The sequence below is a fragment of the Delphinapterus leucas genome, chromosome 5, assembly GCF_059928025.1.
Source record: "Delphinapterus leucas isolate spDelLeu-1000000601 "Yukka" chromosome 5, BTC_Dleu_Yukka2, whole genome shotgun sequence".
Taxonomy (NCBI): Eukaryota; Metazoa; Chordata; class Mammalia; order Artiodactyla; family Monodontidae; genus Delphinapterus; species Delphinapterus leucas.
In genome coordinates this window covers 105,833,694-105,860,507 of record NC_143133.1, presented here as the reverse complement: position 1 = coordinate 105,860,507, position 26,814 = coordinate 105,833,694, and the positions used below count along the sequence as shown (strand labels likewise).

Here is a 26,814-nt window from a genome sequence, read left to right as displayed (position 1 = left end):
TCTCTACAAGTTAAGCATTAAAGCATTGTAAGCCTTTAGGCAAAGGATTCATTTCTAGTTAGTTTGGCACCAGCCCTGAAAATTAAGGGCAGTGTACCACAATGAGGTCTTGGGTGTGTCAAGGCAGAAATGGTACTCAAAGGATTAAGGTCTTGATCTACCCGTCTAGCTGACCTTCTGTTGCTAGTAAACTTCTTTGCTACAGAATATTTATGTGAAAAAAAAAATATAGTACTACACCTGCAGGGATAATTCTGTTATTCCTATTAACTGAGAACAAATTTTCTACTTCTCCTATGAAAAGTGATCAAATGGGCCTTTTTATAGGACAAAAGCTAGCCTAATATAGTTTACTGAATATCATTAATTCTAAAAAAACAAGTTTTTAAAATTACAATTAACATTTCTAAATTTGGGATGCATCTAATAATCTATGGTATCTCAGATTTGATGACATACAGTATGTGGTAACACGAGGACGTTTCATTAAGAAAAGCATGAGTGAGCTAATAAACAAGCCAACATTGTACAAAGGACTCCCTAAAACACCCTCACTGCAAAATAGAGCACAAATGCCCCCTACTATATATCAGTATTTGAGATAGTTCTCTTAAAACTGGTTAAAAAAACCCTAAATGGCTAGCAAAGAATATTCTGGGCCTCTGAAACATTGAAAAAAAAAAGGTCCATACCACATACAAAATAAATCTCAGTCTAGACTACCTTCTGATAAGAAATAAAGCTTTGCATATAAAATAAACATTTTGGAGGCTGTCTACAATGATGATAAAACTATTACTAATAGTGTAATTTTCCATCATGTTGGTACTTTCCTATAAAAATGATATGAAATCAGCCTCTGCATACTCTCAAGTGCTGTGCTGCTCACACTACATGTGTGTGTAAGCATGACAATCCACACCCATATTCCTGTCTCCTTGGCTTAATCAGAGATGATGCAAGTCTTTAAAGCATTTTTTTTAGGCTTTGTAAGTGTCTGAGTTCTATTTTCACCTCTAATTGGTGGGATACATCTCTTTTTAAAAGGATGTGACAGGGGCTTCCCTGGTGGTGCAGTGGTTGAGAGTCCGCCTGCCGATGCAGGGGACACGGGTTCGTGCCCCGGTCCGGGAAGATCCCACCTGCCGCGGAGCGGCTGGGCCCGTGAGCCACGGCCGCTGAGCCTGCGCGTCTGGAGCCTGTGCTCTGCAACAGGAAAGGCCACAACAGTGAGAGGCCCGCGTACCGCAAAAAAAAAAAGGATGTGACAAATAATTTAGAATTCTGAGGGCATGTGTAGGAAAAAATTAAAATAAAATTTAAAAATCATGAACCTAAGATAAAAGAACTCAGATGAGGGGAGGGAATGATCCTTAAGAAAAGGTAAGTTTAATTAACAAATGACTGTGAAAATAAAACACAAAATCTTTGTAATTGTAGTGGTTCATAACATTATTGTAACAGTGGAGTATAACTTTTATGCCTCGAAGCCATAGATTCTCAACCTCAGCAATTGATATTTTGGGCTGGGTAACTTTGTGTTGGGGGAGGCTGTTCCTTACACTGGCTCCACCCATCAGATGCCAGCAGTGTCCTACCCCCGACCCAGGCAGTTGTAAGAACTAAAAATGTTTCAACCAAGGGAAAATTTGCCCCCTGTCGAGACGTGCTGCTCTAACCTTTCAGTTATCAATCGAAAAAAGAAGTTATCCTAACTTCTCTGAAATCACCTGAAGGGTAGAAAACAATTTTAAAAATCCATTTTAAATAAACATTGCTTCAAGTGAGTCTTCCAGCTCCAGAAGAAAAAAACTGGGACATTTACTTAGTTATTGCCCAGGTATTTAAAATATTGGGATTTATATAAATGGACACCATAAAAATACGAAATATCATATAAAATCTATGAAATATCTTCTTTTTCAACCATTATTCCCCTATGCATTCATAAAATACCATCAATAAAGTAGCCAGAGGTAAGGAAATATATTCATTTTACATTAGTACAGTGGCTAGTATCAGAGATACCTTCACTTTACATACTTTATATTATTTACTATTTACAAGGAATAATTAACCAAGTGTTTAATTGATGCCAACTACTTTGCTAAATACTTGACTTCTATGTGTTATCTCACTAGAAGAAGAGATAAATCAATTTAATATCACTATCATGAGTTATAAAATTCATAAGATTCAAGGTTCGGTTGTAGCCGAACTTCCCGGTAAAATTCCCAAAACTTTAAATGCTAGTAAAATATAGTAATCAGAATTTTGAGCACAATAAGCCACACACAAGCATGGCACTGATGGAAAGAAGCTGCATCAACTCTTGAAGGCTACGAGGGTAACAGTGATGGATAAGTTACCACTAGTGACTAATAGGCAGAGTTCTTACAATGCTTAACTTCCAAACAGTGCAGTTTAGAAAACAAGTACATTCAGTAATACCAGAAACCCAAACATAAAGGAGAAAAAGAAAGGTCTTATTATCTAAAAAGCAATAAACAATGCAAATGCACACTTACACAAAACAAGCACTGGACCCTCTTGATTAATATACCTAAAAATTAAAGTGAGTTCCCTTATTTTTAATAACATTTTTAATTGAGATATACTTCACAAACATAAAATTCACCATTTAAGTGTACACTTCAATAGTTCCCAGCACACCCATCTTGCTGTGCAACCATCACCACTATCCAATTCCAGAAAACTTCCATCACCCCCAAAAGAAGCCCCATACCTATCGGCAGTTAGTCCCAACCTGCCCTCCTAACATCACCTAAATCACTAATCTCCTTTCTGTCTCTATGGATTTTCCTGTTCTGGAAATTTCATATAATCATACATTATGTGGCCTTTTGTGTCTGGCTTCTTTTACTTAGCATAAGGTTTTCAAGGTTCATCCATGGTGTAGCATGTTCCTTTTCATGGCTGAATAATCCCTTATTTTTTGCAGCAAATAAGTGAAGCATTTCAAGTACTGTGTTTAGACATGTCACCTGAAACATTTTCAGCCACTCCTGGAGGCCTGTAGGTGGTTGGACAGATGTAATTCGGCGTCGTTGTTGCCCTTGGCCATTGGCTGCTCTCAGGTCTCCAAAAGTTGTCGGTGTTGCTGAACATGGTACGAGGCCGGCAGTACTACAAGAAAATACAAGAGTGGAGGCAAAGACAGATATTTATTAAGAATAATGGGCTCTAGTTTAATAAGAATGGGATGACATGGCATATTTCAAACATCAGTCAAACTATTATTTTTATTTGCTTGTTCCCAGAGAGCAAGGATGCACAAAACCTATTCTGCTATTGTAGAGTAAGTTTCCTCCCTCCTATATAACCACCTGTTTTTATCCCGGCACAGCTAATTGCAACCAAATGACAGAATCTCTATGGCAAAACTGTAAGTTGTTGGTAACATACAAATAATGTTAAAATATTTGCTTAGAAGATTCAGGTTCCACTTGCCTATGTCTGGTCTTCAGCATCATAATTAAACAAAAGTTTAAATTTCTTTCACAAAAAGGGGTGTGAGATTATTAATGCTTTAAAAAAATCATATGTAGCAGTAGTCTGTTAAATGTTTTAGACATTTCACTAGTCACATTATTCCTTAAGTTTGCCCCAGATGCCTTTTAAGTTATTTATAATATTTGTCTATTCCTCTCTAATTTCTATTGCTATGATTAAGCTTAGTCTAAATAATATTTAACAGGAATAAGCCTTGATTAGAAATGTGTTTACTCAAACAGGTAGGTAGGTAGAACTTATTTTATTATATGCAAAATTAAATACTGTAAAATGAGATCATTTTGGCTAAATACTTTTAGCCAATAATTTAAATTTTGAGACAGTTAAAAAAAAAAACACCACAAACCTGAAATTCAATTAATTCTGCCACTAGTAAAATAAGAGATGATCTATCTCTAAAATTGTTCAACTCTCCTAAAAATGCCTAATAGCAGAAAAAGTAGTTAGAGCTATGTTATTAGTATATTAAACTTTGCTTTCTAATTTCAATGCCTAATTAAATTAGTTAAGCTCGAGGTAAGTACTGAACATCTCTATCTTAGAGACACGTGGAAAAAAAGGAGCAGAAAGATTCAGGTAACAAACCGTGTTTGTAAAATAATCTTCATTTTATTGAGCTATGACAGTAAAGTGTTTTAAATCCAAAGAACATATAAATTATATCCTAACAGTTAACTATCAAGCTCTGAAAAACTACTAATGAAACAACTCCAATTCTTTTCTATCCAGCATATCTCATTATTTTGCTTAAAAATGCATCTCAGTCACCAGATAATACAGAAAAATCTTCATATCTACCACCTTTAAATCTTTTAGCATTAAACATCTAAGATGGTCTCTAACATTCAACAACTAAATCTATTTTTCTTTTATCAAATTTCAAAGGTAAGCTCTATTTTCTTCTCTGAAATGAAATAGGATGTGATTATAACTTAAATTTTCTAACAAAAATGATGAAAAATCATAGTTTCATCTTATTATTAGAAAATCTTTCAACAAAATTAAAGAACATCAAAAATACACTGATCAAGTCTCCAAAAAGACACGGCAATCAATATGCTGTCTGGTTTGCTTTAGTAAGACTGTGTGTTAAAAGGCTAAAAATAAAACTTTCACCTTTGCAGGTACTTTCTCAATAAAAAAGTCGGCAACTAAAGAAAAATTTTACTAAAATGTGTTCTGTGGTAAAAATTCAGCAGTCATTTATAAACTGCCTTAAAAACAACTGAACCATTTAATACTTTTGCCCTGGCATTAGCCATATTAATTGAAGACCAAAGTTATATGGTTAACTGAAATCTATACATTAAAAAAAACAGCACATTTTAAACATTAAACTCAACTTTCTCATCCAAGAAACAGTTTATCAAGATTAGAAGAAAAAAAACAAAAATGAAGTGAATAGTTTCACTTCTCTATCACTCCACACCCTCTGGCGGAAGTGCCAAAACACAGTGAAATTGTCAAAAGGCAAAGCCTACATAAGAGGGAGGAAGGGAACAGTTAACATGGGAAAATCACACAAAAAGCATTTCCTGAGTAACCAAGAAATAGCTTTATTTTTCTCTTTTGTATCATTTTTGTATATAAAACTACTCTAATTATTATGATTTCTAAGTTTCACCAAAGAGCATCTGAAAGAAGTATTTTCCACAACTGAATGAAGTAAAAGTATAAACTGGTTCCCTGGAAAAAAGAGATGCAATCTGTAACAATGTTCAATCACATAAACTTATGTCTGAGCAATGTTAATTTTATTGTATCTTAAAGAGTAAAAATAAATCTAAATCAAAATATTGAGGGGGAAAAAAAAGAAATGTCACCATAATGAAGTTCTTATGGTTTCTATAACTTTCAATCAGTTATTTGAAGAAGTGACAATTATGCAAAAAAGACCCCCCATAAAAGCCTTAAGATGCTTTTGTCATTTAAATTTTAAAATACCACATTCCAAATGACATCCAAAGCCATTTTTAATTAGCTGGGTAATAGATATTGTGCTTAAGTTAGCCTAATTAGCGTGAGAGTGGGAAAAGTTTTATACTGATGCAAAATCCAAAAATGATGGAATGGCGCAGGAAACAAAAGTACAGTTGTATTTAGTTGTTATGGAAACTATTCTACTGGTGTAGAAATGTATGTGTTAAAAACATAAGACTTACGAAGCAAATAAAGGGGGTTTCTAACATAGTAATCTCATGAAATAAGATTCAGTTAGTAATTGTGCGGTCTATTTCACTGCTAACAAATGTATCTTCAGTTATGCATATATAACTATCCACCCTAGAACAGCTGTTGCTATAGTAACAAGATACATTTGCTCATATCCATATTTTAGGATTTACTTTTTAGAATTCCTTAAAAATTATGATTTAAAAATTTTGTAGATAAGAGAACTTCTGCTTGTGTCTTACTTCAATGTATTAGTAATATAAAGCCACAGTGGTAGTCATTCTTCTCCTTATTTAAAATGTATGTTTCTCAACTTTCAGAGATCTCAAAATGTGTTAAAACAGTCAACAGTATTAGTGACAGAATCATCAACTCTTTAAAGAAACATGAGAATCATGAGAGAATGAATTATTTTACTTAATATTACCTTGTATATTCTGAGACTTTGCATGGTTTCTTTCCCAAAGAAAAAGAGCGGACCTCAGAACCATGGTCCAACTTTCTTTTCATCTATAAGGTAAAACAAATGAGATATGTTTAAAAAAAATCACCTGTCCAACTATCAAATCTTAATGTTAGCATCAGTAATACTGAAAAAATTCTTAAGTTTTCATATGCCCGCAATGTTAATTAGGCATAGTTAATCCATATAGAAAATAAATGTTTCATACTTTCTTCTATTAGTTCTACTTTGTTTTACTCTTTACAAGACTGGAAAGGTGAATTTTCCCCCCTAATATTTGTCCAGAAGAACAGTGTATGGTGATTTAAAAATTGATATCCATCGTATATATTCCTTGAGAGTACTATACCTTTCACATTTTCTAGTTTAAGAACCAACACAGAGGAACATGTCATGTTAACCCACACAGAAAAGAACCATATTTAATATACTGTTCTTAGTGATTTACATTTTCCTTTAAAAACATATTTTAAGAAAGATAAACAACAAATTCAAAATCAGAATGGAAGTAATAGTCACTGAATTTAAAACACATTATTATAAAAGGGTAAGGAGAATAATGTAAATAAAATGCTCTTGAAAAGTAATTATGATAAGGCATAAAGCAATGAATATGGGCAATGAAGGCAGTACAGAAAAGTAAGTCCATAATAGGAGGGAAATCTGGAGATGGTATAATAACGGTAGGAAAAAAGCCATCAGTTGATATTTTACACAGAATACATAGCTCTACTGACAGATACTCACTCAGGACAAAATATTCTAACTTGAAAACCAACAAGAAAAACAGAAAGATTTAAAAAGAATGAGTTATGCATCTTTGTAAGGTATACCCGACATCTGTAGTTTTCAAGTATTTTATTATGCTATACAGGTATGTAATATTGTAAATATATTCAGAATTATATTTTGTCGTCATCAATATTGAAATATATATATTTTTATATTTTACTATTGGTTAACTGAGGTCATCTTACTATAGATATGTTATAAAACTATAAAATAAGATCTGAGAAGATTCAACTTTCTCTATTTCAGCAACCCCTCTAAGATTTGTGTCTGCTAATTAATTACTGTATCATTGAAAATGATGGGAGCGGGGGAATCCCAGAGTGATAGAAAGTTACCCTCATTTTTGTAATAAGGTGAAAACCCTTGCTTTGCAGCAGCCTTATTTTCTTACCTATTCCTCACATGGGAACGTCATAACACAGCATGCCACACTGTAAATACCAGAGAGAAGCAACAAGACTCTAAAAGCTTTTTGAACCACACTCTGGGTAATAAAGACTGTTTTTATCATCATGAAGAAAGTATTCTAAAACACAGGGATAATCTTACAACGTTAGAGGCGAGAGGTGAGCATACGACAAGCTCATCCACAATTTATACCTTAGTTCATGAAATACCGACAGAAACGGAATTGGTCTTATTTCAACCCTTCAGAAGTTTCTATGCTCATAACATTGTTTTAAAGTGATTCCTCTCAAAACCCATTATTTTCTTTCTCCAAATAATTTTAATAAAAGGCAAAAATAAATACTTTAATACATAGGTAGCCACATGCTTGCATATGTATAAATTATAGACACACATGTACACATACACACAAATGTATCCATCAGGAAGGTCAGTCAGTACAGATTACCTTAAAAATCTATTTTTTTATAACTTCCACAAACCCTCATTTTCAAAGTTGTTATGATAAACTTTGATATTCACTGTAATTAAGTTTGTAATACTGGCTTTCAGAACTTCCCTGGATATCTTGTAAATACATTGGTGCAAATGCCATTTGCCACTAAAGCAAACTTTATTTCCATCTTAGAAATCCCTTCAATGAATAAAAATGCCTGAAATTCATATCAAGGGAACTGCTGTGAAAGGATTTTTAAATTTAGAATATTTTATAAAATAAAGCACTTTCTGTATGACTATATGTCTTTTAAATATTATATTGTTTACTGAAAATACCGACTTTAGAACCAAAAATCAATCCTGCAATTTTGAAAGGGTACAGAAAGTAAATATAACCTTTAAATATAAATCCCCAATATTCTAGCAATTCTAGACTTTAAGAGAGGCAACTAAAGAAAAAAGAAAAACCTATATATAAGGTATAGAAAAATTAAAGGCAAAAGGTTCACTAAAAGCTAACTAAGGATAGAGTATTTCCAGGTCAGCATTTAACGGAGCCACATTTCTAAAGTCTGAATATATTTTTAGAGGAAAATTCTCACATTAAAATGTACATTTTATTTTAAATGTAAAGCTTTTTCCAGTTTATGTTGTCTTTCCATTATTTGCTTACATTCATGATATAAAACAGAATATCAGACATCCAGCCACCCACCAAAATTAGAGGATACTGCAGCCATCTCTGATGATACAGATTTTCCTTCCCAGGCAGGCACACACACACAATCATACAACACAGGAAGAAAACAGCTTACTTACTTTGTAAAAAATCATTTTTAGTGTGCCGTAGAAACCCATATTTTCTGGATTTTTCCCCTTCAGTGATTCTGTGCCCCCGTGTGTCCGGCTGCTTGGCAGTCTCTGACAATATAAACCTTTTTCAGGTAGGTATGTCACAGATTCTAATGTGGACATGCTCAGGCACGTCAGAAAAGGAAGATTAGGGAGCAGAACCGGCAACAAAACTCCACAGTAGAGGCAAATGCAGCTCAGTATCAAACCGCTTCTTGGGACACACATACATACATGCAGCTTGACTGAGGAGAACTCAAGGGAATAATGAGAGAGAACCGAGAAGATTATTGGAGGAGACTATGCCCTGTCAAAGCCTGGACTGAACAGATTCCTCCCTCAGCAGCAGAGGGATCAGATTACATCTTCCCTTGAACACAGAATGGTGCAGTCCAGGATTCAGCAATGCAGACTGCACATCAATTACATGGTGATCCGCTCCAGGGAACCCGTAAGCACACAGCGCGCTGAACAGAGGGAGGAGGTGGGCAACGAAGGAGACCGCCCCCATACCACAGCCCCCTCTCTCCCCTTTCAAACTTTCAGGAGGTTATTTTTGTATTTTGTAAAACCTGCATTTTTGAAGAGTTTTAAATGGCAAGCATCGTTTCCGCAAATAAGTCCTTTCAGAAACATTTTGAAAATGGAATATATTTTCATATGGTCCTCCCAACGGAAGCAAAGCAGTCTATTTTCACTAACTGCTACCCTATTGCAGTCAGTCCTGGATTAGGTTTTTCAAGTAGCTTGGATGGTCCAAAATGGGCAATTCCAAAAGGAGGAATTAGATATTCTTTGGGGCAATTTACAAAAAGGTAAACCAGTTTAGTTTGGAGCATACGACATTTGCAGAAATTATGTAATAAGTTATACTTCAATCTGTGTATTTCTTATATTAAGATTTAATGTAAATATTCCCTTTGCTTTCCCGTTCCATTCATTTAAAACATAGTCTTCAAGAAAATTACCACACACTGCCAATCCTTACTAATCATGAGAATATCTTTTTATGATTAACAAACTAAGTATATAAAGTCTGGCTGAAAGGCTCTGTTTCTCCCAAGAGAGCAAAAACTGTGCTCATTGGAGAGTCTTATAATTATTTGTTCATTTACTGTTGAGTAAACAGGAGGCACTGGCTTTCTACCTCTAAACTTACTTTCACAATGTGTACTGCTTATCATTAAAAAGTTATTTTATAGAATAATAAAGGTACTAAAGTTTGCCTGAAGGCAACCTTTTTCTTAGAATGACTACTACGCAAATCTAGATATTTCATCACTCAACTTGCTACAAAACCAGCTTCAGAGGCAATTATAAGATTCCTTGGACTAGAAAGGCCCATTATTAAGGGCCTAGTTAATTAACTCCTACCCTCCCCATTAATGTTCTTTATTACAAGCAAACTGTGTGCCTGCCTATAGTTACTTAAGTACTTAAAAAGTTTCTTCAGGAAAAAAGAAATACTATTTTGACTTACTACATTTTAATACTCTCTGCTATGGTAATAAATGACTTTTGTTAGAAAAATGATTCTAAATACTGCATAAAGTAGTATAATTTTAAAAATAAATGTTTACCTTTTTAATTAAGACATTAAGTCAGTATAACGTCTTTTACTTTTTTTTAAACATCTTTATTGGAGTATAATTGCTTTACAATGGTGTGTTAGTTTCTGCTTTATAACAAAGTGAATCAGCTATACATATACATATATCCCCATATCTCCTCCCTCTTGCGTCTCCCTCCTGTATTTTACTTTAAAACATAAATAAGATAATCTAAAATTTTATGAAAATGTACATCTTGGGTCTTCTCCTGGAAGTTATAGTCTACATATTATCTTTAAAAAAAAAAAAAAATCCCCTTCCTGGCTCTTAAACTAATTCTTACCCTCAGAAACAATATGTACATGTACCCAGCAAAAGTTAGTTTTCTAAATAAACAATTAGGAAAGTTCCTTTTAAAAAGAAATCTCTTACTCTTAGGAAAAAAAATCCCAAATGTTAGGAACAGACCCATAAACCCTTTTATTAGAGCTTCAGAGCATGCAGGATTTAAAAAAAAAGGATACCTCCTCCCGCCATTCTGGGCTGTCTGAAGAAACTAATTGTAAAATGAACACCTGAAATTTCCTCTAAAGCTTGTCGGAGGACAAAGAGACTACCTACCAGTCACATACTGGTATATACCTTGACTTCAATTGAAATCATGTCCTACCTCTAGTTGAACTAACCTTTTCAAATTAAGTCTACTCAGTTGAGGACACCGACCAACTTTAATAAACCAGGAATGCCGTCTCAAAATCTAGGATAATTGAAGAAGAAAATATCTTAACTTTGTACATTCAACGGAATGCTCTTCTGGTCATATGGCTCCTATGTATGGCTATGAAGTTACAGGAAAACCTGATTCCCACAAATGTATGTTTAAATGTAGGTATGTGTATTCATATTTTATTTTTAAACAGGTAAAATATTTATCTGGCTCAAAAATCAAAATGATATGCAAAAAGTAAACACTGAGAAGACTCTCCAACACCCCCACTCACCCATCTACCATGGTTCCCACTTGGAAATGATTTTCATTAGTTTGTTTATCCTTTAAGTGAGAATGTGTATGCTTATAAATACTCACAAAGACTTAATTTTTCCAAATAATTAAACAATTCTCCCTAATATCTTGTTTATAATGTTAATTTGAATTGCGAAGAAAGAATTTAAGCAAAGCTAGTCAACCAAGTCTCTAAGTAGATTTCAAATTAACAGAATAAAAATGAATGATTTTCAATATTCTCTAAAGTACTAGGAATGAAAATTGTGATCTATTATATTATTTTCATCATAATCTATATATGAACAAAGCAAATGAAATCATTCTCAAATTCCTGTTTCTGGGAGTCTTGGCTAAAATACAAACATTTAAAACTTTATTCAGAGATTTAAGGTTTTTAGTAATATGACTGAGAAAGGCTTTGTGTGTGAATCTTTATCTATCTTATCCCTGTGGTAGACAGAAACATTGTAAAACTGAGGTCAGTCCATAATCTATGTTAAATAAGTTTACCAAAAAATGTATTTTATGCTTTATGCTAGAATGTTAGCTACTAAGTTCACTGAAAAAGCTAGTTAATCATTATAGCTAAGAAAATACTTGTGTTTCTCATCCACATTTTTAGAATATCTCAGTGTATTCAATATCATTTTCACTACAATAAACTAAATCTTCATGTAATATCAGCTAAGCAATGAATTTCCCATTCTATAAAGAATTATTTCTTGTGCTGACTGACGTGCTATAAACCTTGCTGAAAATCTATTAGGAAGGGAGTGACTAACAATGAAGTCCTTAGATTATAGCCTATCTGCTAATTCAGACTCAGTGCTCATTTCATCACAACTCCATTGAGCTAGGTGTATGAGGAATGCATGAGAGCAGTAGCTTGAAAACTGAAAAACAGCACAAAGATATGAAGATGTACTGCCCCAGAGTGTAAGCCTCTGGGAAACAGTAGCAGTAGAATGATTAACTTGTGAGCTAGTATAAGAGAAACGGCTCTTTCTAAGCAATTGGTGGGGATGACTATGTTTTCAGAAGAGCAAGCTGTGGTTATGGGCAGAAACAAAAAACAATCTACATGTAAATAGTGAGAAAAATACAAACAGTAAAACAGTCTTCATGTATCATGTGTCTTCAGAGAAGTATGTATCTTATACATGGTGTCGACAGAGGAAGGAGTCATTAATAGAGTACTTTTCCTCACCTTGACTCTCAGAGTTCATTATTTCCATTTTAAATATATTCTTCCATTGCACTTATCATACCTCATTGTAATTTTTATACATCCCTCCCCCCTACCACTCAAAGGTTCACAGCTTTCTAAGACATAGCAGAAAAATGATATATAACAAATAATTAATAGTTTTGAATCACTGGCCATACAAGCAAGTAGTAGCAACCATGGCATCATTTTTCTAAAGCATAAATATATAACTAGTACTAAATTATACTTAGTGCTAAAAGTCCAACTATTGTATTATAATTAGTTGATGATACTATAACTACTATTGGTTCTTTGCATTACTTTGCCAACATTTAAAATTTTATTTCCATTTTATAATAGTAGGATAATGTGTTTATATTTGTACGTCAGTGATTTTCTTCATTACTATTATGACAACATTCTTTACTCTGATGTTACACTAAGAAAACCACCTAGCACAGTTAGCTGTCTTGCCCTGAGCACAGAATTTAGATTAGAGACAGTTTGGGATTTCAACATCAAAGAAAGGAATGGCAAGCATGTTGAGGTTGAAACAAACTTGAAATCTCACTAACCCACAGTCATCAGGTTTCTGGGGTGCAAGTTCTTATTAAAAGGTTCACAACGGAAATTGGCAAGTTAATAAACCTGTTCTATCACAGGTATTATCTATTAAAATAGGATGTATGCCCAGCACCTACATTTTCCCTAATACAAGTAGGTGGCAGTATTGATCAATAAGCTATTTTCACATTTATTCATTCATTAAGCATTTATTTACACCAACTATGCGTCAGGCACAGGATAGTACATAATTTAAAAAACTTTTTTTTCCTCCATTGAATTTATGCTCAATTTAAGACAGAGAATAGGGTGATACATATACACATCTGATTCTTAGAACTCACACTGAAATTAGTTCAAAAAAATTTTTGAGAATATGTAAAACGAAACAAGGTAAGCCAGATTTAGTTTGAAATTACCATCCAAGGAAACAAATATTAAAATACTACTGCATTAGAAAATATCCCAAACACTAAATATTGTAATATATAACAACTTTGTTTAAAATACACTTGTTGGGAAGTGAGGGGGATGCTTATAATAATATACAAAATCCTAACCTCAGTAAATCAAAATGCAAATCAAAGTATCACAGCTTAGACTGGTTTAAAAAAATTTAAGATAACTATGATTGTAGGAGTGGTACTTAAAATTTTTTTTCTTATTCCTGATATTTAAAATATTTATAACTTTCTTTATAAAAATGCAGCCCCTGAAGATTTGACACAAATTACAATATTGATTCAAGATAAAGGTTTTTTTCATCCCTTAATTTGGGCCAAATTACTGATCTGATAAACATGCACAAATATATGTATCTACCAATAAATAACTATAGACACATATAGAATTTCACACAATAATGCAAGTTAAGAGTTCTATTTATCACAGGCACACAAGAAAATAATGAAGATGGGAGCTCTGTTTGTTTGCTCTTCTAAAATTTATATTGTTATAGAGCTGTCAGAGACTTACTACACATACCAAAACATTACTTACAATACTTCTTTGTAGACAAGCAACATCTGCAATAATTTGACAAAGTTGGTAAGTCACTCTGGAGTTTATCCTGAATTATCTAGAAGGCAATTAATCTTTAAATCTCATGCTTAGAATCCAAAATAAACTACCAGTAAGCATCTTGAATTCATACCTAGGAGTTTCCTCTCAAATTTTTATTATAAATTTTTTGTAGTAATCCCTTCAGTAAAGTAAGAAAAATATCATGGGAAACTATTTTTTAAAAGGTTAAGTTCAAGAAAAATAAAACAGCAAATATGACCCAGGAATGAATTTAATTAACATGGAGAAAGAATGAAATCAATTTTCCTTCCATGTATTGCTTAGAACCACATTTGCTCTTCTTTCTTTATCCAACTGGATATTTACTGCTGCTGTTTGTAATGTTCAAATATATTTACCTGGCTTGAGAAAAATTTCCTATAGATGTGGTATATCAACCTTGTATTTTAATATTAAAATAACCTTTCATTTTAAGCACTGCTTAAAATTCTGAAATTAATTTCTTATATTAGCTACTAGTCATGACTAAAAACCTTTGAGAAAAGAGATAAAGGTTAAGAAGTAAAAAAGTTATATCCACTGAATCAACAAAAAAACCACTAATAGCAGGAAGCCATTGAGTGTAGAACTAGAAGGGATCTTGGAAATCACCTAATCTAATTCTCCTTCATTTGTGGAATGAACCTCAGTTTTGGAATTGGAGAATTCTGAGTTTAAACAACAGTAACACCATTACTAGAGTGTTAACCTCGGTAGGGGTTATTTGACCATGATGAGTTCCAGTTTTCTCTTAAATGTGGTGGTAATACCATTTACCTTACCAACCTAGGCCACAGAGTCATTGTGAAAACACAGAGGTGCCCCTATAAAATAATATTATTTTACAGGTGAGAAAGGTAAGGTAGAGAATTTTCTTGCTCAGGGTCACACAGTTATTTTAGAGGCGTAGGCTCAGGTCCCAGGTTCACTACTTTTAACTGATTTGCATTAGCTATGTGAGGGCTCAAGTCCAGCTAAAAAAATCAGACATTACTAAAGAAGGAAAAAAGTGTTATATTTTGCAAATATATATTGCAATATATGCATATTAATTGCAAATATCAATTAAATATGCAAACCACAACTAAATCTTTATTTATTCAGTTCATGGAATGAATATCTAGGTCTATGTAACTATGCTTCTGCTACACTTGGGAATCTGAGGCAAAGACATGGTAATTGGGGAAAAGGTAACAGAAACTGAGAGAAAGAGTTAGCGTAAATGAAATCAATCAATTAAGAAAAAATCACCCACTATGTGCAAAATGCCACTGAAGTGAAATAAAAACATTGCAATAACCCTCCACCCCTAAGGTACTTAAAATCCAACTGGCAAGACAAGAGACTAATAGAGAACAATATGTGACTGGATATCAAGTGCCAAATTGGGTAGTGTAAGAAGTCAGAAAATGGAGAAATCATTTAACTAGTCTGAGATTTCCTAAAACATACGATCTTGCTTCTAAATTTAAAAGACAGAAGTTTGGTAGATGTTGAGGAGATAGAAGGAAATTATCATCTGTGGACCTAAGATATATGTGGAAATGCCACAATCATTAACTTGAAGGATTGACAGTATCTATAAGACTTCTAGCAGTCACTAGTTTTTATAAGGCTCATTAGGGAATAACCTTTTTAATACTATTATCTCCTAATTCAAACACTTAATACTACAGTTAAAATAGTCTTTAACTTACTAGTAATGGTTTCTTCAAAAGTACTTCCTGCCATGACTCATTCTTCCATTTTAGGGCTAATATGTGTCTTTATGTACAAGAAGAACTTTACTGTGTGGGTGTGAAGACTGTAGACCTTTTATTTTAGTGACAAACACTGACTATGAAGGGGTCCTTCTGTTTCCAAAGGTACTCATACAGAAATCATATATAAAGGCAGGTTGTACTCTTGAATATAGGGGGGGATGGTACAGATATAAGAGAGTTCTTAAATAAACATTCAAATGTCATATTCACCAAAAAACTTTATGAAAAGACAATAAAAAATGTAACTCAGGGCCAAGGTGGATACCTGACTCATTCTCACCAACATGTGGCCAAAAGGACTTCTACTATTCAAAAACACAGCTTGCTTGGAAAATGAAATACTTTGTCTTGTTCCACTCCCAGCCCTTTCTTCCCATGCCTTGCCCCTCCAGCCTCCAGACTCAAAGCCTCCTGCTAAGGAATAGATTTCAGTATAGAGCATTCTGAAGGCACAGAAACTGTTCACCATATACAAAACTAGGAGAAAGGTTACTGTAAAGCAGGAGTTGTGAGATTCAAACACATGATAAAAAGTATGGTCCTTTTGAAAATATATACACGTATATTTAAGTGTGTGTGTGTGTGTGCGTGCGTGCACGCACACATGTGTATGGATGGGGAAAAGCCTACATAAATATATAAAAATGTGCACAGTGGTCATCTAAATTGCTTAATAAGAGATTTTCCTTCTTTTTCTTTTAACTTGTCAATAAACCAGTATTCCTTATTATGTGCTAACAACTGTTCCAGGCACTGGGTATAAGGTAGCAAACAATGCAGATGAGCTCCCTAGTCTCATAGAGTTTGTATTCTGGAGTGGGGTAAAACACACAATAAATAAACTAATAAATGAAAAAGATAATTTCATATAATGCTAAGCTCTAAGAGAGAAATAAAACAGGGTACTATGAAAGAAGTAAGTAGTTAACAGAGGGTAGTAGAGAACTGTAGCTAATTTTGAAAGGTATTACCCAGGAAACAACTTTTAAGTCAAAATGGAGTAGAGTCTAGACTCAGCAAGAATAAGGCCAATCTGGCTAGGTAAAGTGACTGGTACAAGATGAAGATGGAGAGGTAACCAAGGGCCTGATCATGTAGGATCTTGGCCACGGTCAAGAGTTAGGATTTAAGGAATTCTAGTGCAATGTGAAGCCATTAGAGGATTCCGAGGATTTCTAGAATACACAATTTCTGTGTATATGTTTTAATATTATTTTTTATATTTAAAAAATGTATATAAAATTGAAGACCACTCACAAAGTAATTAATTCTCACTTGCTGAAATTAGACATATAGAGAAAATGCATAAAAATCTTTTCAACTCTTTCATGTCCAATTACTCTTCCATTTCCCTTATCACTTGTCACCTCATACTAATTCTCAAACTTAGCACCTATTCCAAGATTCTTAAACTTGGAAAAGGAAGAGAATTGGAATAGTAGGTAATACTTAATTATTCTGTACCATGAACCAAGCACCATTCTAAAGCCTTTATATCTAGTAACTCCATTCTATAAGAATGAAAGGGTATCTACCATATCATCTCTATTTCCTTGCTCTTCCACTTTCTATGCCCTGATTTTATCTTTAAATTTGATAATTTACTCTTTTTGAGAGAGAGAGAGATACTGGGCTCAGATCTCTGTAGACTGTTAATGCATCTGCCAGCCTTACTTTAGCAAATGTCTACAATGGTGAAAGACATGGTCACCCTTAGTTATTGGAGGTGAAATGATTTTACCCATGGTACACTTTTTAAAACTGCTTCTCTGTGATCATAAAGGAATTCAGAACATAATCACTGAATCTTAAGGTTGGAAAAAGCCTTCAACTAAAGTTTAGTACAGCCTCCGTTACACTCTTAGGTATACTTTCACTAGCATGTTGTCATCCAGGACCTGGTTAACCTAAAATACTAAGTTATTCTCAACTCTGTGGTCTTCTATTAGTTGGCTTACTGATTTTGATAATTATGTTCAATTATAAATATTTGACTAGCAGACACATAAAGTCCAGATTCAAACTTACTGCACTTTTTAAAACATAACATCTCTTTCCAAATATCTTAAAAAATTTCCAGAAGAATTCAAAATGAGAAGGGATAGCTTAAACCATTCTCTTCAAACTCCAGTCAAGAATCAAGGTCTGTGAACCTGAACTTATTTCCCTTACTTAAAAACATTTATTAAGTACCTATTCCACACTGGTGCTAGGTCAGTAAGAAACATAAATCACACCGGGTTCTTCCTCTAGAAAGTGTACATCATAGTGATCTTTAATCAATTCTTTACTTATTTTAGAGTCGCTTGCCTGCTCTTTAAGTATTCAAGTGTTTGATGTAGCTGTCAAGTGAGTAGGGAAGAACCTAGTAATCATGCCCCCACTACATATAAAAAGGAGGATTCTAAATATTCATTTGAGAAACATCAATTTACATTTTAAAGCAATTACTGTACCTATAATTTAACAAACTGCATTCCTTACTTTGAAACTATCAAGAATTATATGACTAGCATACACTTACATGATCTCCTACCTTTTCAGGAGATTCCAAAAGACTGTGAAGATTCAGTAAATAAAATCTGAGTACGAAGAAATATTGCTGGAAATAGTCATGAGTAGGGTTTGACATAATTTTGTCTGTCATGGAAACATTTTCAAAATAACTATTAATTTGAAAAAGTATCTGATCTACAGTAGTCTTTTATTTGCAACGAATTGTAAGATTGATGACTAGGAGTACTTTGATATCTTGGCAAGACTATTGTAATAGAAATATTTTATTTATAAGTTCATTTTCTTTATTAAAAAGTTCTTTAAAATTTAGCACATAACTTAAAAAATATTTACCTATAAATACTTGAGGGCTCCAAATGTTTACAAGTTAACTTTGAAAGTCTGTCACACTTGATACATGACTCTAAACAGTTCTTTCTGTAGGACAGATATCAGGCTTTCCCCACCAGTTGCATGAAAGCATGGTATGTAGTGATGGCATGCTGACTATTAAACAAATTTGCATACAACTTAATTAAGAACTGCTCTATGCACACAGCTGGTCTGCTGGAAACTGTTACATGGTGGTATGAGACCACTTCAAAAAACTAAATCTAAATTTTATTTTTATTGAGTCAATGCATGTTCAAACTTCTACAACATGAAAAGAAAATTCTATGAGGAACAGCTTAAATCTACCAAAGAATATAAAGTTAAAGCTAGCAAAGATGTTGAAGTTTAGAATATTCTTAAAATTGTAATATTTTGTTAGCTCTTAGGATAAAGACAGACACACACACACAGAGACACACACACCCCTCTTCATTTTAAGCCTTTCCTTTAGAGTTATTCTATCAGGAGACAAAACAGCAAATTAAGAACTTAGAATTTTTTCCAGAGATGTTGAATGAGGTGATATTAATCATCATGATCACAATGTAAAAAACCAAGACTAAAATTAGATGGTATTTTCTAAGATATTTTTACTCAACTAGCTTTTATTGAACAATTATAATAAACAGATTTTGTTAGGCCAAGGTGTAATTTACTCCCCACCAATTCATTTATTTCAAAGACCTTAACTTTGTGAAGTTCACTCTGTGTGTTTATATATACGTAGCAAAAGAAAAGGAAATTACTGTGAGAAAAATTTATGGTGAGCTTCTAACCCCACATTTCATTTCAATATTATCAGTCTCATCCAAATGAATCCTGAGTCATATAATGGTTCTCTATTTTCTGAACAACGAAACAAGAGGTGGAAAAAAACTAAACAGTGACTCAAACATTTTATTTTTATAGATCTAGATCTACCACATTCTAGAAATATTTAGCCAAGGTTACTGAAAGCCAGACTCCAAGCAAAAAAGGATGCAACATTGAGCAAGATGTAGTCTCTATCCTGGAAGAACTCCCCAATTCAGAGGGAAGGACAGACAAATCAATAAAAAAATGACAAAGCAATATAACTGATAAATAAAATTGCTCAATTTATACGACAATACACAGACCTAGAAAGAGGAAGAAATAAATGTTGTCACACATGGCAATATTTTAAACCAAAAGAATAAAGGAAAAATAAACACTAGATGTCATTCTGACTTGAGTGTTCCTTCAGTGCTCACTATCAAAGATACTATAAACTATTCAGCTTTGAATAATCAACTCTTAAAAGAAAATGATCTCTTAAGAAAATGAAATATACAGGGAAGAGAACTTACTATATGCCAGGCACTCTTCTAGGTGCTTTACTTATAGTAACTCACTGAAACTGTTAACAACCCTAAGAAGTAGGTACTACTATTAACCCATTTTACAAATAAGGAACAGGCACAGTGAGTTTAAGTAACTTTCCCAAGGTCACACAACGATAGAGTTGGTAACAGCAATTTAACCACAGGGAGATCTTGGTCTCCAGTTTATAGAAAATGAAACAGGGTTTTCTACATATATAGCAAGAAGTATTGGTAGTTAAGAAATCTTTGGGATGCTTCCTGGGCTATTTCAGTATGCAAATGTGTGATGTACGGATGAAATTTATGTTAGACTCACAGTAGACACAGAGAAAGAAAAGACAAACTAGGCAGCTAATTATGTACTCTGATACACTTTATTTGTGGGAATTTACTAAGAGCAACTTGACAAAGAGTTAACACACTACTGCCAATGCTTACTTGGTGAAGAACTGCTCCAAGGTGATGGCATCTTGGACACGTACTGAGGCTAAGCAGCCATCAGTAGGCAGAGTGGAAGAAAGTCTGATGGAAGGTGCTCACAACAACACATGGGTTTTGCCTCCTTTTCCCAAATACTCTAAGAACTTCTATCTCCTACCCTTATTTCTTTATATTCCATGCTTTATTTCCCCAAAACGTGAAATAATGAAAAAGAGCTGAGAACAGAATACAACAAAAGTGTCTTCACTGGAAGGTCCTTTCAAAGAGGCTACTGGGTCTCTCACCATTACCAAAATGATCTGAACGCTATAGTAGATAGGCAAAAGTTACTGTATACATTATAACACTTATTGAAGGAACTGCTTCAAGTGATCTTTATTGGTTACTCTAACCCAAATACACTTAACAGGGAATTATAACTTCTACTTGATTTTTAATTTAGCTTAATTTAGCAGACAGCCTAAAAATACTTATTAACTAAGTAATGTGTATGTGTGTGTGCATATACATACACATACACACACACACACACACACACACACACAGAGCACTTTTCCATCTGAGTACATACAGAACATACTCTTCACTATGTGATTATCACTTTGGCCATGTTTCTTAATTTCATTACATATGACCTTTTTCTAAGAGCCAATCCATCTTTAAGAAATGTCAATTTGATCCATGTGTGGTTATCACTTTCTAGCAGTAAACACCATTGTCGATACATGCATATCTCTATGAGTCTATCCTACAATTTGTTTCAACTATCTCTAATTACCTTTATTCTAAGTAGGATACACAATTACAACAAATTTAGATTTATATGGTTATTTTAATCTCCCACAGACACTCATTCACTCAACATTTACTTGGTTGCCTATTATACACAAGCTAAATTAAGTATGGTCTCAGCTTCATGACTGGAGTTCACAGTGTAGTAGGGGAGAAAGCATAAACAATTTGTTAACAGAGCAAAGCTGAAACTAGTATATGCTACACAGTGTTAGAAAAATGCATAACGTTAAGGTTTTGACCTAGTTTGGGGGTTCAGAGAATGCTTCTCTTCTCTAAAGGAATGACTAAGCTGTGCTGTGGCGGGGGAGGGGCACCCATAGGGCTGCAGTGCACAGAATAAAGGTATTATGGCAGGTGCAAGATGAGGCTAGAGAAGTAGAGAAGGGCCAGCTTATGCAAGACCTCATAAAGGATTTTGGTCTTTACCATAAGAGTAATGAAAAGTAAAGTCAGTCAAGGGAAGGGCATGACCCAGATATACCTCTTGCAATATCATTCTGAATGTAATGTTAGGAACAGAATGAGGAGTAGAAATAGAGACAGATGCAGAGAACAGACATATGGATACCAAGGGGGAAGGGGGGTGGGATGAATTGGGAAATTGGATTGACATATATATACTACTGATACTATGTATAAAATAGCTAACTAATGAGAACTTGCAGTATAGCTCAGGGAACTCTACTCAATGCTCTGTGGTGACCTAAATGGGAAGGAAATCCAAAGAAGAGGGGATATATGTATACGTATAGCTGATTCACTTTGCGTACAGTAGAAACTAACAGCATTGTAAAGCAACTATACTCCAATAAAAATTAAAAAGAAGAAAATAAAAAAGAGCAGAATGGGGAAGTAAGTGAGAGTTGATGTGGAGAGACTGAGGAGGAAGCTATTCCATTAGACCATGCAAGAGATAATGTTGGCCTGGACTAGCTAGGTGCATTACAGACGGACAGAAGTGAAGAGTTAGGAGATATTTAGGACATAAAACTCATAGGATTTGGTGACAGATTGGTCATGGGAAATAAAGGAGAGGGAGTTAGTTATTAACAAGGACACCAAAGTTTCTTACTTATGCAACTGGATGGAAGATGACAGAGGACACTAAACAAGGTCAGCGTTTGTTTTCTAGAGTAGGGAGGATCACAAGTTCCATTTTTAGTCTTATTTGGTTTGAGGTGTCTTTGAGACATCCAGGTCTAAACTCATATCATGCTCCAACTGGCTCTGGAGCTCAAAAAAAGGTCTAGATTGAAGATAAAAACATGGGAATTAACTGTGTATAGGCCACCTCCGATTACCTTCGCAGAGCCACCTCCTCCTCACTTTAAAGCTGTGAATCACAGTGCTTGAACCCAACACCCTGTCACAATGTGGGCACATTAATTATTTGTCTCTCTTCACCATTAGACTGTAAGTTCCATAAAAGCAGTGACCACATCTATTTTCATTCCTGCTGTATCTCAGCTCCTCACACAGTTCTTGCACATATCAGGGTATCAATAAATAATATTTATATGAGATAATTAAGAATGTGAGATACACTCTAATCTACAATGACAGAAGTACAGAAATAATAACTGAAAAATATTAATAGGTAAACAATACATTTCACGTATTTATTATTTATTTAGTATTGCACTATACATATTATTACTTATAATATTTATATGCTTTCCCCCTCAGGGAAAAGTAATAAAATTTTCTACATATTTATCAGTTACACAAGTCAAGTATAAATTAAATTGGAAGAAAATATACAGTTTGATATGCAATGAAAATGCAACTATTTTTGTTGTTAAAAGCCACCCTGGTTTGGGACTTCCTGTACCTTTAAAAATGCCCAACAGAATATAAACTTTTACTGATAAAGGCAGTATACAGTTTTAACAACACTTAATGTACAACGTTTCCTACAGATCTCACTTACCAAGTATTCTATTGATTCATAGGTATTAACCTAACAGATAGCATTTTTGTGCTTCAATTTTACTGACAGGAAATCTACAGCATGTAAGTTTTTGAGAGTTACCAAAAGCATTATAACTAAAAAAAACCTTTGGCAATATATATCTTAATCCCTATGAACAGAATAACAGGCTGAGTTCCATTTCCATTAAAATTAAATTGAAAACTGCATTTTTACATATAATTGCCTAGCTTTATTTTGCTTTACCTGCTTTTTATCACCATCTCCCATTGAGATAGGATATATCAAGAAACACTACATTTAATGAAAAGGGTCAAAAGAACTAAGATCCCACTGAAATATCTTTAAAAAAATATTGATAGATATTTCAATTACTACTTTATTCATTTTGGTTTTGTGAATATGAAACATACGCAAGTAATAATTTTAACAATAGATACATTTGGGGGCATACCATTCACTTCTTTTTTTTTTTTTTTTTTTTTTGCGGTACGCGGGGCCTCTCACTGTTGTGGCCTCTCCCATTGAGGAGCACAGGCTCAGCAGCCATGGCTCACGGGCCCAGCTGCTCCGCAGCATGTGGGATCTTCCCGGACCAGGACACGAACCCGTGTCCCCTGCATCGGCAGGCGGGCTCTCAACCAGTGCGCCACCTGGGAAGCCCCACTTCTAATTTTGCATGCAGATAGAACATACCTCATCTTAATCTTCAACGTAGTCAACACTACACATGGATTTCCAAATCCTCTTTGGTTTTCATCTTCTGATAAATACTCTCATATATCAAAACTGAGGAATGTTATTACATCGCTCAAAGAATGTATACATGTATACATTTCAAAGCATGTATACAAAACACTTTTGTATATAAACATACTCTGGAATGTTAAGTAAATATATTTGAAGACTACAAAATATAGTGCAAGATGATGAGAAACACTAGCTAACAGTATCAGTGCTTTTTAAATTATATTAAAGAGAAACAAAATATACTAAAATAAAAAAGGAAAACTGATAAAAAAAATTTTGGAAGAGATTGTGGTTGGGCCATTTATTACTTATTTGCATTAGAGTTAATTAATATTCTAAAAAGGTCTACAAAAAGCTGAACAACCTCTCAAGCTCTGAATTCATGGCATTGACCTTAGACTTTCTCAGAATGATTTTTAATGCACTCTGTCATTAGTAAAACCTGTTCAAACACATGCCCCATCTGCCAGCACCCCATCTGCAAGAGAGCTTCTTATTCTTGTAGACAGTACAACTTCTGCTTGCTTCCTTCTCTACATACCAGCTGTATGGTAATGAGTGTGAGCAGCTGAAAATCCTGCATGATAACAAAGCTAATACGAAAACGGCAGAACAACAACTTCCCCTCAATGAAGCGGTTGTCCCATGAACATAGCAGATAAGCTGTTAAACGGGGGTTGGGGGTGGTGATGAGAATTTTGTTTGTATGTGGGGGATGTGTGCTTGTGCCTGTGCACGCACGTGTGTGTTAAACATGGGTCTTCCACATAATTAAAAAATAAAAAGAACCAAGAGTAGTACAGGGTACCCAAGAAGGATCTAAATTTCTGAGTACTTTTGTTAAGACTTGTGAATCAATTCTTTAAATGTTTTAAGTCTCAACTCCTATATGGTAATAACATACCAGGTGCCATTTGGACAAGCTAGTTTTCTAAGATGTTAACAAGTTACGTTCCATTTCTTAATTAACTCATTTTGGGGCCTAATTTAGGGAAAGAAATGGCGTCAAAATTTAAGAATCATAATGAAAACTATTTCCTAGACATTTTAGCTGCTAACATAATATGTGAATCAACAAACTATGTTTTTAATTCTTAGATAGCAATTTAATTTCTAAAAATTTAATGGTATTTGAAGCCAACACATTTATTCTGAACAGAGAAACTCCAAACAAAATACTAAGTGGCACATGTTACTTTCTTAATTCAGGAAGACATTTTGGGGTTAATTTTTATATACATGAGAGTCACACTGAATGACTCTATATAATGCAAGAAGATCCAAATCACATTAATTTTTTATGTGCAGTATCTTTCCATTTAGAGATTAACAGTCAATCAGGAAACTTTAAGAAAAATGACTATCAAAATTGGTGTTATGCATTTTCTCTCACAATCTGAAGAAACTAAAAATGAAAAAAATATTCAAAATACTAACCGTAAGTGAAAGAAATAAGTACTATTATATGAGGAGAATTAATTATATTTTTACCAACACATCTAAATAAGTCTTATGTGGACTTCATAACAGTTACTAAGTTCTTATTATATAACCATACTTTCTCTATGTTATTTCATTTTACCCATAAAACTATCCTGTGAAGTAGGTACTACTATTATTGCCATCCTACAGAGGTGGCTTAGTAAGTGATGGAGCTAAAAACTTAACCCCAGGTCTAACTGACTCTATCTCTATGTTCTTAAGCAGTCTGCCATCCTGACATAAACTCCACAAGGGCAAAGATGTGGGTCTGTTTCATTCACTACTGTACTCCAAATGTCTAAAGTAGTCCTTGGTTCATAGAAGTTGTTGAATAGATTGAATAAATAGATGGAATGGATAGAAGAGATAACTGATCAGTTGTTTTTTTATTAAGTGTACATCACTTTAAGTGAAAAAAAAAGGCAACCATAAATTTTGTAAAAACCCTTAATCATTTTGATACTAAAAGAATTATTTACCAATTAAAGAACCTTAAAATAAGACTGTTTAGGAACCTCTTTACTTGTCAGGTTGAAAAATTAAGACTAAATTTTTTAAATTCTCATGATTAAACATTCATTTTGAAAGGTTGGTACAGAATGAATAAGAGCAAAATTGCACTGATTTTAGCATTTCCATGAATCCACTTGTCCTCGTTTTTATTGTCTAACTATAAGAATGCATTTTCCCTGTTAACTAGCTTAACGTATTCCTTGACTTCAAATATAAATCAGGGCCATGAGCTTCTATAATATAAAAGCTTTTGTACTACATATATATATATATATATATATATATATATATATATATATATATATATATATATAAGAGCCTGAATTGAAAGAATAGTTCCAACTTAATAAAACAGCACCAATCATCCCTTAAAAAGTAACACATAAGTTGTATTTCCTCAAAGAACACTTACAGATTTAAAAAACCCACAAATTCAGATGAGATTTACAAAAACAGTACTATACTGCCCCTACATGTTCAAACTAGTAGTAACAATGACATTTCAAAATCTAAAGTGATAATGTAGAGATTTCTGTGGATTACTGAAAAGCTCTTTAAGCTCAAATTGTTCCCAAGTGAATGATATGAAATCACCCACACATAAAAAGGTAGTTAAAAATAGAAGTAACCCACAAGTTTCAATTTTCACTTTCAATACTAGCAAGGAGAAGAAATTTAAAAGAATTTCATCCAACATTATATTTTTTTCTCTCAAAACAGATTTCCCCAACCTTACATGAAGATATCATAAAATAACCATAAACAAATAGCTAGTCACCTACGTGCTTCTGGGATCAATGTTTATATATTAATGTTTGAGAAATACTAGCCGTTGAATTGTTTCCCCCAGACCTAAAAAA

The 26,814-nt window shown here is 33.7% G+C and overlaps 1 protein-coding gene across 27 annotated transcripts in view; it reads right to left on the bottom strand.

Annotated features, from left to right (window-relative positions):
* The window catches only part of FBXW7 (F-box and WD repeat domain containing 7), a 204,475-nt gene that overhangs the window by 22,488 nt on the left and 155,173 nt on the right, over window positions 1-26,814 (bottom strand). For 26 of the 27 annotated variants that reach the window (XM_089912343.1, XM_089912346.1, XM_089912351.1 and 23 more), the window contains 2 exons: window positions 6,134-6,216; window positions 3,006-3,147 (listed from right to left, as the gene is read on the bottom strand). In XM_089912343.1, coding sequence (XP_089768469.1) covers window positions 3,006-3,147; window positions 6,134-6,216 — 225 coding nt within the window. Of the gene's footprint in view, window positions 1-3,005; window positions 3,148-6,133; window positions 6,217-8,626; window positions 26,192-26,814 lie in introns of those variants that run through there. The other variant, XM_022599701.2, reaches the window with a different exon arrangement.